Below are 15,476 nucleotides of genomic sequence, written 5' to 3'. Positions count from 1 at the left end.
TCCTCTCAGTGAAATAATTCCAGTTCCTGAGCTACCTGTGAATGTATGTTTCAAAAGCAGTGATGAAGAATCAGGCAGTACTGAAGAAGACAACAATGATTTTGAATTATCTTCCAATAAGCCACATCTTATATCACAAGGTGATTTAAATGATTTGGTTAGGGATTTAAATTTATTAAAAGATCGAGCTGAACTGTTGGGATCAAGACTGCAAGGTTGAAATTTACCTCAAAAAAATACAAAAATTTTGGGCTTTCGAAGGTGACAAAAAGAACTTTCTCAGTACTTTATTGATGAAAATAATTTGGTTTATTGCACAAATATTGATGAGCTTTTGTTGCACAAATTCATAAACCTGAAGACTGGTGCCTTTTCATAGATTCATCCAAGTATATTTTAAAGGTGGTTCTACTACACAACAGTAACAAATATCTTTTGATACCAATAAATCATTAATTGGAAAGAGACATACAATGTGATGAAAGACATTCTTGAAAAAATAAATTATAAAAAACATAGCTGGAACATATATGGTGATTTGAAAGTTATAGCTATTTTGTTAAGCATGCAGTTACGCTATACTAAGTGCATGTGTTTTCTTTGCGAATGTGACAGCCAAGCTAGGGATAAACATTACGTTACCAAAGAGTGGAAGAAACGAGACAACTTAACTCAAAATGAGAAAAACAACAAGTTTTTAATTGCAGATGCTACAGATTTTGCATCCATTTCAGTCAACTCTACAAAACCTATAAATTCCAAACCATCATCTTTTCTTTGTCAAAAAATCTAACCCCAATGGAAAGTTGCATTTTCCCTGATATATCACTGCTCTCATCTACCAGGATACTATAAGCACATGCTTTCTTTACTCAGTAGTGATGTCATCACCACATAAGCCAATTATTTCATATTGAATCTGTGGTGACAAGTATGTGACATTTTTTGTGCCCTTTCTGTACTCTTTTAAAATGTGGTCACCAGAATCAATTTTGAGTTTGATCAATTCTTCAAAAACTCCTTCATGATTTTCTTTGACCCTCCAAGGTAGATCATGTAGCACAAAACATCACAATCAAAATTATTGATGCAAAAATTTTCTTGTTTGTGAACAGAAATCAGCTGTACATCAACATGTATACTTTCAACAAAGCATTTTGCTGTTGTGGCCGCTGATTTGTGCCACTGGATGATGTGTGAGATTTTGCAAATTTGTGCATGTCTTTATAGTGAGTAAAGGCCCTTGCTATTAAAGAACCCAAGACACCATGCACATTAATTGGTAGAAACAACACACAGTAAATGCACAACACGCCCTTTAATTTCTTGAAATATGCCAGCCAAGGAGCATAATCCGCCAACTAGCTGTATTTGAATTTTCTTTTTAATTGCACAGCATTCTTAGCAAAGTCATAACTTGGAGTTGGTGACCAACAGCTTTTTAAAACTTCCATTTTTTAGATGAGGTCATACTAAATGAACGTCCAAGCCTATGACCCTCATCATCAAAATATGTTTGATCCTGTATACGAGAACCAGATGGTAGCGAAGATCCACTTGATTTTTCACCAACATTCTGCTTCGATATCTCAACTCCGCCACTATCACTTTTGCTACTACTTTTATGTGGTTGCTTCCTCTTGTCTCCCTAAAAGAAAATAAATAACTACTACTATACTTCTAAAAAAATTAAAACAACTAAGATTTAAGCTTCTGAATAGACTATTAGAAACTTCAAGCTTAAAAATGTTTTTTTTTTTTTTTTTTATTGTCTCCATACAATAATTTTTCACAAAGTTAAATAAAGCATTTTGAAAATCAAATTTGTTTTGTTCATGAAAAATTTTCTTAACCTAAATATTAGTTGATGAGTTTCAAAACCATCTAATTGTAATTTTTTTAAATTTACAAACATAAATTTTTTTCATTTCTACAAAAGTGTACTAGTGGAATATGTAGGGAAAAACAAAAAGAAACTGGTGGAATAGTCAAATCTAATAGGCTGTGGCTGTGAACAGAATGAAATTAATGTGAACCAACATGGTTCTGATTTGAGGTTAGACATTTTTGTGTCAAGATTGTGTTGTGTTTAACATAACTTCTTTAGTGATTGAACTTGATCACAACAAAAATTGGACTGTTATGAATTTTTAACCATTCACTATTTATTTGCTGTTGAACTTTTAATGGTTTTTTTATTATTGAATGGTATTTTTTATTTGTTATTTTGTACAAATTTGTTTTATTATTTGCAACTAGCAGAAACAGCTAGTTGCAAAATCAACCATTTCAAAATTCAAAACCATCTAATTAAGCAACAATCATTATTTAAAGTTATTGGAGTGTGATATACTTATTATTTCCTTATTTAGTATTGTATGAGTTTTCTTAAAATTTGAATAATCAAGACAACATCAAAATCATCATTATTATTATTATAAACAAAAAAACAATCTTCACATTTCCTGAAGAGTTTAGGTTGCTTTAATTTGCATGGTTTTGCAATTCATTAACTCAAATGAAAATGATATAGAGATACATACCTTTCGTGCTAAAAACGTTTCTAATATTCATTTAGATTGCTATTGTTATAGGATTGCAGTCTGAACTAGTTGAGATGTGCCAACTCACTCGCACTGATTGCAGCACTTAAATAGGGAACAGAAGGTACTAGAACATTTCTGCTAAATCCAACCTCGAACATTCTATAATCTTCAAGTTTTACCAGAGACCATCCAGACCTTGAACTGCCAATTCCCCAGTCATTCACCAGAGAACTCTCCCCCCATCTATTGATCTATAATTTTTCATTCGACTAAATGAACCAGGAGGGCAAGCGCCCCATCGTGGTTATGCCTATGTTTTAATGGCATAAGATTTGTCCATTGAGATTTGATTTTGGTTTTCAGGATTTACAAGAAACAATTATTAGTTTCATACAGAATGTATTTTATTTGTGCAGTCTTCACATATGGACTTAATAGTTCTAAAACATCATATTTTAATTGATTTGGAGTGATTGCCTGGTTGAAATAACTATTACGTAACCACAGAATGACATATCTAATCAAGAAATGAACACACAAATTTTGCATAGACAATGCATAATTAATTTAAAATTATAAAAAAAGCATTGAACTTTATAAATATACATTTTTCATGGTAAAAGTTAACATATCTATTTGTTAATTAAAAAACTCAAAAAATATTTTTTTTAAATAAATGATAAAAATTGGAATTCTTATGAACGTTTTTCTGAATCAGATAAGGGCATAAAATGAAGTAATATGTGTAAACAGAAGTATAATATTCATTGTCCTATTAGTTGGTTTAGTACAGTTTTCTAAGAAAACCAATGTTGATAAAGAAAACTAAAAATGGATTGTCAGTGTATTCATAATGTTGGAAATGTAAATAAAATAAAGTAATGACATAAGTTTTTAACTTAATTCATAATAATAAAGTAGAACTATAATTATCATAGATTTTTTATTGAAGCATATGGAAAACAGAACAAGCATAACCTTCATGAACTACGAACATGAAAAAATGAAAATAAAAACAGAAGGATCTGTAGTATGAAATTTTACAGTACATATCTATGATAAATATTTGGCGTTTTAAGTAATGAATAGATATGTTAACTTTTTGTTTTCCAATGCAGTTTTTTAGCTCTTAAAACAGATATTTGGATTAATTAAAGTTAAAATATAAAAATTAAATAAAACAATTAGAGCAGGTGAATATCTCAATAGTTAAGGTTGCCAATGATAATAATTGGGATGTATTCAAGAAAAACAATTTTTTTATTATATGAAAACTGATTTATTTATTATTTAAATTTCAACATAAAATTTTTAACTACAATCAGTAATAAAATGATAAATACTGCTGCTGCTGTTGCATTTTTGTTAAATGATTTTGTTGTGGATTTACCTTTATCCTTCTTACTTGCACTACCTGACCTGCTCGGTTATTTCTAGGATTAAAACTTTTAATGGTATTTTTGGTAACATTATTTGGATTTTTATTATTATTAATAATATTGCTATTGATATTTACTTTTTGTTTTTGTTGATGACATAATCTAAATGTGAAATAGTAAATTATTTCAATAAAACTTAATATACTTGCCCCAACAAATAATCCTGTAGCACCACCCATTGATACTGGAAAAAATAAACAATCTGTAATTATAATTATGTTATGGGTAGGCTGAAAAGTTTTGCTTCACTCTAAATTTTTAGTTATCTTAATCATATTTAGATTAAATCTAATCTGTATAATCGAATTCATTCTATCTCGTTTCCATCGTATATAGTATTGAACTTTGATGCTTTCAGTTCCTACATAGTGCACTTCAAAATAGCAGTTCAGACATTTCGTTTAAGTAGCATACTATTACTGAATTTCTTAATGTGAAAGACGTTCCTCCAATTCACAGACAATTATAGATATTAATGATAATTTGAGTACAGTAAGGGACTTCAAAGATGGAGAAATGGACTGCAAATGATTGGCTTAATCAATCTCGTATTGAAGAATTATCCTCAAAAATTCATAAAAAAATAATAAATTTCTGTTGACTTAGCAATTTCTAAGGAGAGAGTGGGCTACATTATTCTTACATTCCACAAGTTTGTGCCAGATGCAAACTTTGCATTTATCTGTCAAGATTAAAAATAAGGACTTCCTAAGAAAATCATTACAGTTTATAAAATCTTGGGTTTATTATTATGACCCTAAAACAAAAACAGCCATGGAATACCACCATAAGGGATTACCTCACCCGATAAAATTCAAAGGTAGGTTTTTGTTGGAAAGATCATTTTGAGGGGTTTTTTTTTTTAATTTTAAATGTGTTGTTGAACAGCAATAAAATCTGAACATTACATTAAAACAATGCTTTAAAGAAAGAATCCAACCTTGACCCAGCTCCTTGTGATTTTCATCTATATCCAAAGCTGAAGGAAATACAATCATTACGCATAATTTACTGTTAATTCAAGTACAGTGTCAAAAGGTATGTTCAATGTTATCAGGTCCCTGTTGACCAATCAAGCGGTTGGGAAAACATCATTCAACCATGCTGTTAGGATATCACAGAAAAAGTATAACTGTGGAGAGTCCCTTTCACATTATAAGTTCATGGAAATTTTCTAACCACCAGATACGGATATTATGTGTGTTAACAATACAATCAAGAAAGTTGTTGTTCATGCTGCAACATTTTGATTGTGAAAAATGTACAAACTTAGTTGGTAGGATTCAAATCCTGTACTGGCTGTAATGTAAGCATTTTCTTAAAACATTCCACACTGGCATTGCTACTTTGCAGGTGACCTTTCTAATAGATTTTTTATAACTAAGCAAGAAAGACTTCCTTACAAATTCAACATTTTCTTCAGACACTTTTGGTCATCCTATACAGTTCCCTTTATATAGACATCTGGTTGTTTCAATCTGATTATGCCATCGACAAGTATTATTGTCACTTAGAAAATCCTGATTAAACTTTCTACAGAATGCATATTGAATTGTAATTACAGATTCACATTAGCAAATTGTAAAATAAGGAAGGCTTTCTGCTCAGAATCACCATCTTTGCTAATGGCACTGTTGGTAAATTAAATATTATAAGTACCATAGCAGGGTTTACATATTGAAAATTGAATAAGCAGTCTGGTTTTCATTATTTTGGTACAGTATTCTAAAATATATTTTAAGAAGTTATTTTGGCTTTTTTTTTTAGTGTTTAAATATTATTTTTATATTCTTATTTGTGACAACTGTGTTAGCCATTACCTGCATGCTTTTGTTTGTTAAAAAATTTTAATTTGGCATACTGACCAGTTCCAGACAGTATTGATATACGTAAGTTAAAAAAATAAATTTTTATTTACAAATTATTTATTTTCAACTAATTTTAGCTATTTAAATATAATTTAAAAACTGTAACAGATCGGAATAAAATAAGCTTATGAGAAATTAATGTTGAAAGTAATTTACTTTTGCCATTAATTTATCTTACCTACTAAATCCAGTCGACCACGTACAACATTCCTTTTGTATCTTTCGCTTGGCAACCTGTCCATGACAATCTCTATTTTTGACAGATTAGATTCAACCCTATTAACAAGAACATAACACAATGCTTGATTTATCCCTTTACTCATTACATTGCAAATTCCATACTATAACTTTTTTGTTTCATTTATACAATATTAGTCATCTAACATAATGTGTTAAGTGATGTTTGTGTAATGTTATCATTACATGCTAACATTATTCACTTTAGGCAGAAGTGAATAATGCACTTCCACCTAATGAATTACATACATCATTGATCTACAGGAACCAGTTTATTAAATGTGGCTTCTGTTAAATACATTGTTAAAATTTTCATCCTTACTTTATATCCTAATAGAATTACAAGATATTTCAGAAATATAGAACCCTACTGTCAATGCCCTTTAGTCACTACTGAATGACACTGGCAGTAGGGGGTCAGGATGTCAGTGTCATTAATGATTACCATCACAGCCACAAGCAAGGCCCTCGAGTTTGGAGGGATTTTATTTTATGGATATTTATTAAAAGAAAACTTCATGTATTTGTAAGGGGTAGAATCAGGAATTAGGTTGTAAGGGGTAGAATCAGGAATTAGGAAGGGAGATTATATCAAGGGGGAAATGGTCAGATTGCAGGGAATTTGTGATTTAAAACAAATCCAAGTGACTAGAGTACTCCAGCTACTCTTATAATGCTCTATTGAGACTGTTTTTGGTCCCAAGGAATAGAAGTTTTTATTAGAAAATATATGCCATTTTCTGTAACAGTAAAAAATCTGTAAAAAGTCTATCCTTCAATTAAAGAATTAAACACAATAAAAATCAAGGATATGAATTTTGTTACTCAAAAAGGTTGCAACAGTATTAATCTTTTTTAAAGTTTTGTAACCAGAAAACACATCAGATAAATGTCTAATCCCTATATTCTTCATTAGACATCAAACTCAAAACGTTCTACATGTTGTATAGATATGAATGCAATATGTAAATAGTTTTTATTGATAAATTCAAGCTATAATGACAAAATATAAAATAGTCATTGATGTTAACTTTTGAATCTAACAAATTAAAAATGCACAAAATTCTAAAATAACAAATTAAAAAAAGTTTTTTTTAGAAAATCCTTTATGAAAAATATTGTAATTACAATTTACTACATTTTATTATTCCTTCATTCTTCCCTCATTATTGCCTTCATTCCTAGTCATTCTTGAAATCATGACCACTACTGACATGTAGTTTATTATTACTAAACTAGTACAAATATGTTTTTGTAGAAGTAAATGTAATATTGCATAAATATTAATTATTTTTTATTAGTTAAGAATTACCTCATGAACTGATATGAAAAATTCCTTAACTAGTTTAAAAGATCTTACCAATTGGCAGGCTGTATAGAAATGTCCCCCATTTATCTCCCTTCAATACTTCTTCCAAATAATATGATAATTAATTTATAACATCTAATTATGAGAAGATTGTTTATTACACATTGAATATAGAATCTTTTTTATCTAAGAATGAGTTATCAGGGGAGATTTGTTAAGAATTCAAACTCCAGTAATCTTAACTTATTTTTGAAAACTAAAAGGTTGTAATACTTAAATTATTCATTTTGAAAATGTTTTCTTACATTAAGGATAAGTAAAAATCCTAATTATCTCAAAAGTTATTCGAGCCATCCAGGCATCCTATTTCCCTAAATTAACAAATAAAAATACTGCCATAATCAAGTTATTCATTATCAAAATAGTGTTCTCCTTTCCGAGGAAAAAAAACTTAATGGTATAAAAGTGGTTCACGACAAATTGTACTTTAGCCATTAAATTGATAAAGAAAAAAGTGCAGTATTTAAGCCATCCTCTCCAAAATTATTACTATCTTCAGCAACTAAAAACTAATAGATTCAGATCCTTATGTCACATGTTATTTATACTTCCCCCTTAAGTGACAAAAAATATTAATGTAATATTCAAGCCAGTCCTTTAAAAATAAAGTGTTTCTTACTTCGTGTATAAGTAAAAAACAAATAGTCCCTTCAGAGTTTGAAGTCATTAATCCCCATTCACTCTAGATCAGCACACCCCTACATTTAAAAAATTAAGTATTGCTTTACTTGGTCTATGTTTTACAATGCATTTTTCCTCAGGAACTAGTGAAAAATTTAATGTCAAAAAAACATTAGGTTCTAGTTCTTTGTAAAGTTTCTATTATTGAGATTTCCAGCTTTATCAGTTAACAGAAGGAAAATTATTTAAATCTTTTTCTCAAATTAAAGCTGTCTTAAGGACAATTAGAAAACCTTTAATTTCACTAGTACAAGAGGTTCAGGATCTCCAATGGCTTTTGATTAACTGTGATTTAATTAAAACTTAATATCACAGTTAACGAGATTCTAGGATCTTTCTTTTTAAAGCTTCTTACTTCAGAAAGTCAATAAAAACCTAAATATAGGTAGTTGGAATTCTATTGCCCACCATTATTTTACAAAATCATTCAGTCTTCAAGAATACAGAAAAACTTGTTGGTCTACGAGAGTTCAGGACTCCTGGCCAACTCTCCCACATAAGTTGATTAAAATTTAAAGATATGTTATTTTTTTAATTATTTGAAAAAGTGTCAGATTGACAATAAAATGAGCAGTTTATATATATATATTTTTTTATGTACATTCAGCCATGGTCAATTTCTTCTCTTAAACACTGTAATGCATAAATCCATGAAAAATGTAGCATTATGCAGATTTAAAATATATAACATAACAAAAACTAATTTTTATTTAATAAAAATATAAAGACATTTAGAAGAACAATTTCTATTAATTATGTTTTTTGTCGTACTGCTTAATGAATTCAACAAGTTATAAATTTTTTTTGGCAGCAGTTTTCAATAATTTAAGTGGAAAAATTAAATTTATAAATTCATGATATTGAAATTCTGACTAATGAAGTGCACAGACAGACAAAATCATTCTGTAAAATTATTTCCATAAAATTTATAGAAAACAAGCTATGAAAATATTCAACAAACCAATAAGATTTCTGAAAAATATTATTTGGGATTTGCGCATGGTCTAGAATGACCATGAATATTTTGATCTAGAATATCAGTCAAAAAATAATAAATATCTGGATTTGGATTTCACCCTTATAATTGAGAAACATTAGATATTTGGATTCAAATTTCCCCTTTTTTCTCACTAGAAATGTGCATTAGTTATTTTTCTGAAAAAAGTGGTAGAACACAAAAAAAAATAGAAAATAGATCACTAGCTGTTAGCAAATTAGTATCATGTAAATAAAATAAGCCTTCAGTTTATCAACTATATTGTCAAATAAGAGTAATTATAAATATTTTAAACTGTTTAAATTTACCCAAAACCTGCAGTAGTAACAATGTTGAACTCAGGTTCATCACATCCAGGTAAACAGCTGCAACTCAAACCTGTTTTCATGCTCCATTTTGTCTTTGGTCCAGCCAAATTAGCATAATGGTCATTTAAACAAATTATACCTTTAATGCCACAATGTAGATGAGAATCTAAGAAGACAATCCATTGAAAAACAAAAATAATACAAGTTATTATTTGCATATATTACTAATTATTATCATTCTTGACATATAATACTTGCAGTGAATTGTTCAAGAAAAAAGTAATAGTAAAGATAAAATGACTTTATTACATATGTCACATGCTTATCATACTGCAACAACTTCAAAAATCCACATAGCAAAATTCTAGTATCAGGGTACCCAGCTTTCCAGCTATTAAACCCCACCTGTGAGTTCCTTGTTAGTTTAAAAAGCATTAGGTAGTTAGCCAGACCTTACCCTTAGTGGTAGTCATTGACTGCTGTGTGCAGTGCTAAAAAAATTTTACCTCAATGGAAATCTTTATGTTCATCTATATGGAATGGTAAAAAAAATTTTTCTCAACAGCTCAATTGAAGTCTTTGTGTTGGTTGCCATCAGTCTCTTACAGTTTTGTCATTCAACATTATTAGGATAAATATGATAATTACCAATAGGTCTCAGAAGTGCTGTCCACTTGCAAAAACTCAAATCATTCCAAGCATTTCAGAGCTGATAGAAACAATTAACAGATTTCTTGTTTCAACAATTTCCGTTTTTCCATTATTAAGGAAAATTAACAGCTGATAGATGTGTAACAAAATATAGATTCCTTGAGTAATAAAGGAAAGGTTTAATTTTTTTATTGGACACAACCCATGTCACATTTAATAAAATAAAACATTAACCATGAAAAATATTAAATGTCAGTCTTTGAGAATCAAATGCATACAAGATCCTTATTGAAGTATAACGTCTAAGCACAGCAGTGTTGAATTCCTTTCTTTTCAAAAGAAAAGATTTAAATTCATAGTGTTCTGGTGTTACAAAGAAAATACATTCTCCCAAAGAATACTGTGATTCTTAAGAAATCAAAAGAAGTAAAACCAATCACCAACTCAAATATTGTTATTCATTAATAGAAAGGAGTTTATGACAAAAATATGTGGTACAACTAGCAATAGGAATTTTTTATTTTGTTGATTTTATATTACATTTTCTTATATACTCTATAACTTACCTGTTGTATTAAATACAAATTGTTATGAAAAAATAACATACATATTTCCTTATCCAACTACTGAGTTTAATAAAGAAACTTAAAGATAAACTCTAAAGACTTTTAGAATGTAGATTGAGGAAAAAATAACATGTTGCTGATTGAAAATTCCAAATAGAAGGAAAAAACATATTACAAAATGTGTATAGGACTTAGAAATTTGTAATACATAAATATGGAAAAGCATATCTTTTTTTATTATTGTAAACAAACAAATATACAGTTTTTATACTTAGATAAAATGAACAAAAATGTTTTATTAGTATTTTATAAGTCAGTGTTGGTGAAATAGCTGTTTACTATCCTCAAGTTTCAGCCAATTAAGATTTTTTTTTAAAAAGGAATTATATATTCATTGGTTTAAATAATGAGATTGAAATCCACTGCATAATTGAAAGCTCTTTTCTCCTTTGAAGTTATATTTATTCTATCATTATATATCGCACAACAGTAATCATAAAGAAGCCCAAGAGAGCTCTGATAATTGTTATTTAAAGACAGGGAAAATTTTAATCCTGGAGAAGTATTATCAACTCTTATTCATACTATCTATACAGGAAAATATATGGAAGTTCAGAAAAATTAATATTTAACATCCATTCAATTATCCACAAGAATATATACAATCTTGGCTGGGTTTAGGTTTAGGATAAGGGATGTGTTGGTAATGTAGGACCATCCTAGTTTCAATTTAAATCAGCCATAATATCTAATCATTACAGTTTTTAATGATAATATCATTTTTTTTTTACATAAATTCAAGCTGACAATATAAACGATGATTGAAGAAAGGAATTGGATTAAGAAATGCAAGGCAATATTGTGAGACAACATTGGCACGGAAGTCTGCCAAATAGTTAGTTCCATCATAAAATTATAACAAAAGACTGATCAATAAAAAAATGTTCACACTCTAAGAGCCAATAATTTGCATTCAAAGATATTATGAGATACTTAAAATCTAATCAAATTTCAATAAAGTAAAATCTTACTTGTATTTGGCATAAGGTGGGATGTACAATTGCACAATCTAAGTTGTTCATTTTTTCTACATTCGGTTATACAAGCACTGTAACTATATTCATTAGTCACTTGCAAATAGTTTTCAGAAGGAAAACGACATTTTCTTTGTTTTACACTTAAATGATGTACTTCATTTTCATTTTCAATAGCCGTAACTGATATAGTGAATTTTTTTTTAATATTTGGTGGTGCATCTAAAATATCTGTTGTCAATGTGTTGTAATATGGTATATCACTCTCTGAATGCATGTAAATCTAAAACAAATAAAGAACATTTATTTAGTATGCTTTTAAATTTCATATTATCAGATGATATTATAATTTCATATTTATCAGATATGGTGAGAGGGTTGTATAATACTGCCTACAAAAATATTAACCACAATTTACCAATATTGAATATAATAAAATTTACATACTCATATCATATTCCTGTATAACATTTATGTTTATTTGAATTTAAAAAAAAACAATAAATTAATAAGATTTATTATTATATTAAAGAATTGCGGACACCTATTTTGGAGTTGATTTCAGGATCCACTGATTAAGAAAATGTATATATATATATATATATATATATATATATATATATACACTAGCTGACCAAGCAATGCTTCTTCATCATTGCTAGATTTGAGTATATATGTAGACTAAATGAATACAAATGAAAGTTTGATAAAGCATAAAAAAACTGAACATTATGGAACTTCACAAAATTTAACTTTCCTATTTCCATTTTTTGCAAAAATATTTCTTTTCACATAACTAATATATATTCTGAATATGAGCCAAATCGAAACATAAATACAATTTTTCAAAATATCTCGACCCTAGCAGGTCCATTTTTTTTTTTAAATATTTCTTTTCATGTAACTTATATAAATTTTGAAGATGAGCCAAATCGAACCATAAATAAATTTGTTTAAATATCTCAATCCCCGCGCCACCTAGCAGGTTCAAACTAATTCAGAAACCTTCACGGGCGTGCACACAACAGTTCATGAAAACTTCATTGCAATTGGATGAACGGTATAGGAACGCAAACGGGACAAACAAACAAACATTCATTTTTATATTTCACTTTCTTGTGGATACAATAACTGCCGTAATTTTCCGCCAATCACTTTCAAATTGATACATAAAATATAACAACCAAAAATCTCAGTTGAGTTCGCTAATGGGCAAAATCAGACCATGGGGATGGAAATGGGGGACTTTTTAAAAAAAAAAACAAGATAATATAACTTTCTTATTAAGTAAAATATCGAATTCGTTTAAAGTTCCTACTATTCTTTGGATAGAGACCAAGGGGTGGAAAAAATGAAGTTTCAAGGACAAAAAAATCATAGCTTCCTTACTTAAAAATTTTGTTTGAAACGATTTTTGATATGACCAACCCTTACAGCAAGGGATGACCAAAATATTGTTGGAATTGTAAGAAGAAGAGGCTTCCCATACGCTAAACATGTGAAACTTGTTTATATATGAAACCATTGTCGTATTGAGTGAATTTGAAGTGAACGCATTTAAACTGCTGTGACTTAGTTCTGTGTTTATTTTAATTTTTGCAAGTGACAATATTTTATTGCCAAGAAGTGTGATTTTTTTGTGTGTTATCCTTACTTAATGTGAAAGTGTGTAAATGTGCCTATACTTAAGAAGAAAAGTTACCAACAGTGAAAAAACTCCAAACGGGTGAGACAATATTTGGCGAGGGAACGTGAGGACATGGATAAAGACAATTCCACGGTATACTAAACGGATTAACACAATTCATATCAAGCATACTTTTCAATAAAATTCTAAATACATCTCTCTGTCTGTTAAAAAACCAGCAGCAATGACATCAGTTATCAGGCTGTGAACAGCTGCACCAGTTACTGAAGACAGTTGCAACTGAAAATGTTTTATTTATAAGATCGGTTCAGTTTTATAATTTCAAAAGTTTCCATTTTTAAATAGAAAACCTGTTAAATTATTCACCAATATAAATTGTTTATAAATTCTTACATAAAATGAAAATTGTAATGAGCATTATGACTGTAGAGCACACAATAAAGTTAATGGAAAAATAATAGAAAACTGTCAATATGAACAAAACCAATATTTTTTATTCAACATAATGTTCACAAGAAGGTGCATTCAATTATTCTTAGTCTTGATGTATAAGATCTAATACGTCAAACTTCAGTAAAATGGGGGTTTTTAATAATTAATGAGAAATTTGCATAAGTTAAATTTTAATTATTTTACCTCTAATTATAATTGTTGCCTACTTAAAGAGATATGAGAGTAACAGTAGGACTACGAAGAACACACAGTAAATATTTTTGTGTCTGTAGTCATTCTTACCATCTATCTCTTAAACTGATAGTGATATTGTTAAATTCTGATTATCTTTTTATAGTGTGTGTTACTTTTAACAGTGTGAAATAATTCCTTATTCAAACAAAAAGTATGTAAGTACTTAACTAGTAGAAGTCCTTTTGACCTTACAATAGATCAAAAGGATTTTTTTATTGCTGTCTAAATAAATTCAAAAAAGTTTTGAATTAAGTATCAAATTATAAACAAATACAAGTAGGTTAATGTAAAATAATTGTGTAAAAGTAACAATTTATGGCTTGGAAACGACTAAGGTATTTTATAATAAGGAAAAAACTTAAAAATGTTAATATTTTAGTGCAAGGTAATTTTAATTTATATTTTTATTATTTTAGAAGAAAATTTTACTTCTGTCATTTTGATGTTAAAATGAATAAATATTATTTATGCTCTCATTATTGATTAAGAAAATAAGTAATTTTAAATAAATTTCTTGTTCAAGGCATGCTATGTGATCATGCCAAGTAAATTGACCTGAATTGAAAAACCATATTGCCAAATAGGTATACAAAAGCTCTCTTAGGAACTTAACACACATGTGCGCGCGCCTGTATCAGCTAATAACTTTAATGAAGTACTTAATACAACATAACACCAACCATATGTTAATGGTACACACTCACACTTAGACATACATGTTATATAAAATATAGAAGATTATAAACATACCTAATAACCAATAATATACAATAAAACACATATCAGTAACCATTCGCACAAAATTGCTTAAATTTTTAGGAAAGAATTAGCTTTCAAAATACATTAAAAAAAATCCAAAGATTCAAATTACATGGCGTACTAACAAAGTACAAATCAATAAGTACACTGACCCAGGGGTGCAAACTAAAGTTTAATCTGCAAACTAAATTGAACTGGACACATTTACTTACAAATAAAAGTAACTTATCACATTGCAGAACCAATCTGCAGATATATATAGAAGAAATACATACAGAGATATTAATCATAATACAACAGTTTTACAATTAGCTGCAAAGGAGGAATTTACAAGCAGACAAAATTTGACAAAAAGAGTATTTTAAATTAACAAACACAACACTTTTCATACACATTATTTAAACACATAAATATAGATTCTTTCATCATTTTGTTATGTGTCATTACTAACAGTGCCTCTTTCTGAACTATAGCAGTGCCATGAAGCTATGCTTTAGAAAACACATGAAGCATATTTAAAACAGACTCTTCCAAAAGTTTATTTTTATAGAAGTTTAAATAATTTTTATTTTGCTTTTTTAAGGAGTCATAAACTACACACAAAATGTAAAACAAAGAATGAGGCTGGACACAGATACACATACAACACTCATGCTGACTTTACAAAAATTTAATGGTCAAATAAT

The 15,476-nt window shown here is 28.7% G+C and overlaps 2 protein-coding genes across 2 annotated transcripts in view; one reads left to right on the top strand and one right to left on the bottom strand.

Moving 5' to 3' along the window:
- Window positions 1–3,891, top strand: part of LOC142326748 (WW domain-binding protein 4) — a 137,584-nt gene extending 133,693 nt beyond the window's left edge. The window contains exon 7 of the mRNA XM_075369429.1: window positions 2,595–3,891. The gene's annotated coding sequence lies outside the window, so the exon portion shown is untranslated. The remainder of the gene's footprint in view (window positions 1–2,594) is intronic.
- LOC142326747 (sodium channel protein Nach-like) overlaps window positions 3,821–15,476 on the bottom strand; it is a 37,437-nt gene continuing 25,781 nt past the window's right edge. The window contains exons 7-10 of the mRNA XM_075369425.1: window positions 11,694–11,979; window positions 9,446–9,611; window positions 6,032–6,129; window positions 3,821–4,169 (exon numbers count right to left, since the gene is read on the bottom strand). Coding sequence (XP_075225540.1) covers window positions 3,868–4,169; window positions 6,032–6,129; window positions 9,446–9,611; window positions 11,694–11,979 — 852 coding nt within the window. The 3' untranslated portion in view covers window positions 3,821–3,867. The remainder of the gene's footprint in view (window positions 4,170–6,031; window positions 6,130–9,445; window positions 9,612–11,693; window positions 11,980–15,476) is intronic.

Source organism: Lycorma delicatula, chromosome 6 (genome assembly GCF_047948215.1).
Source record: "Lycorma delicatula isolate Av1 chromosome 6, ASM4794821v1, whole genome shotgun sequence".
NCBI classification, from domain to species: Eukaryota; Metazoa; Arthropoda; class Insecta; order Hemiptera; family Fulgoridae; genus Lycorma; species Lycorma delicatula.
Note: the sequence above shows the minus strand (reverse complement) of the source record. Positions and strands in the feature narration are given on the sequence as shown.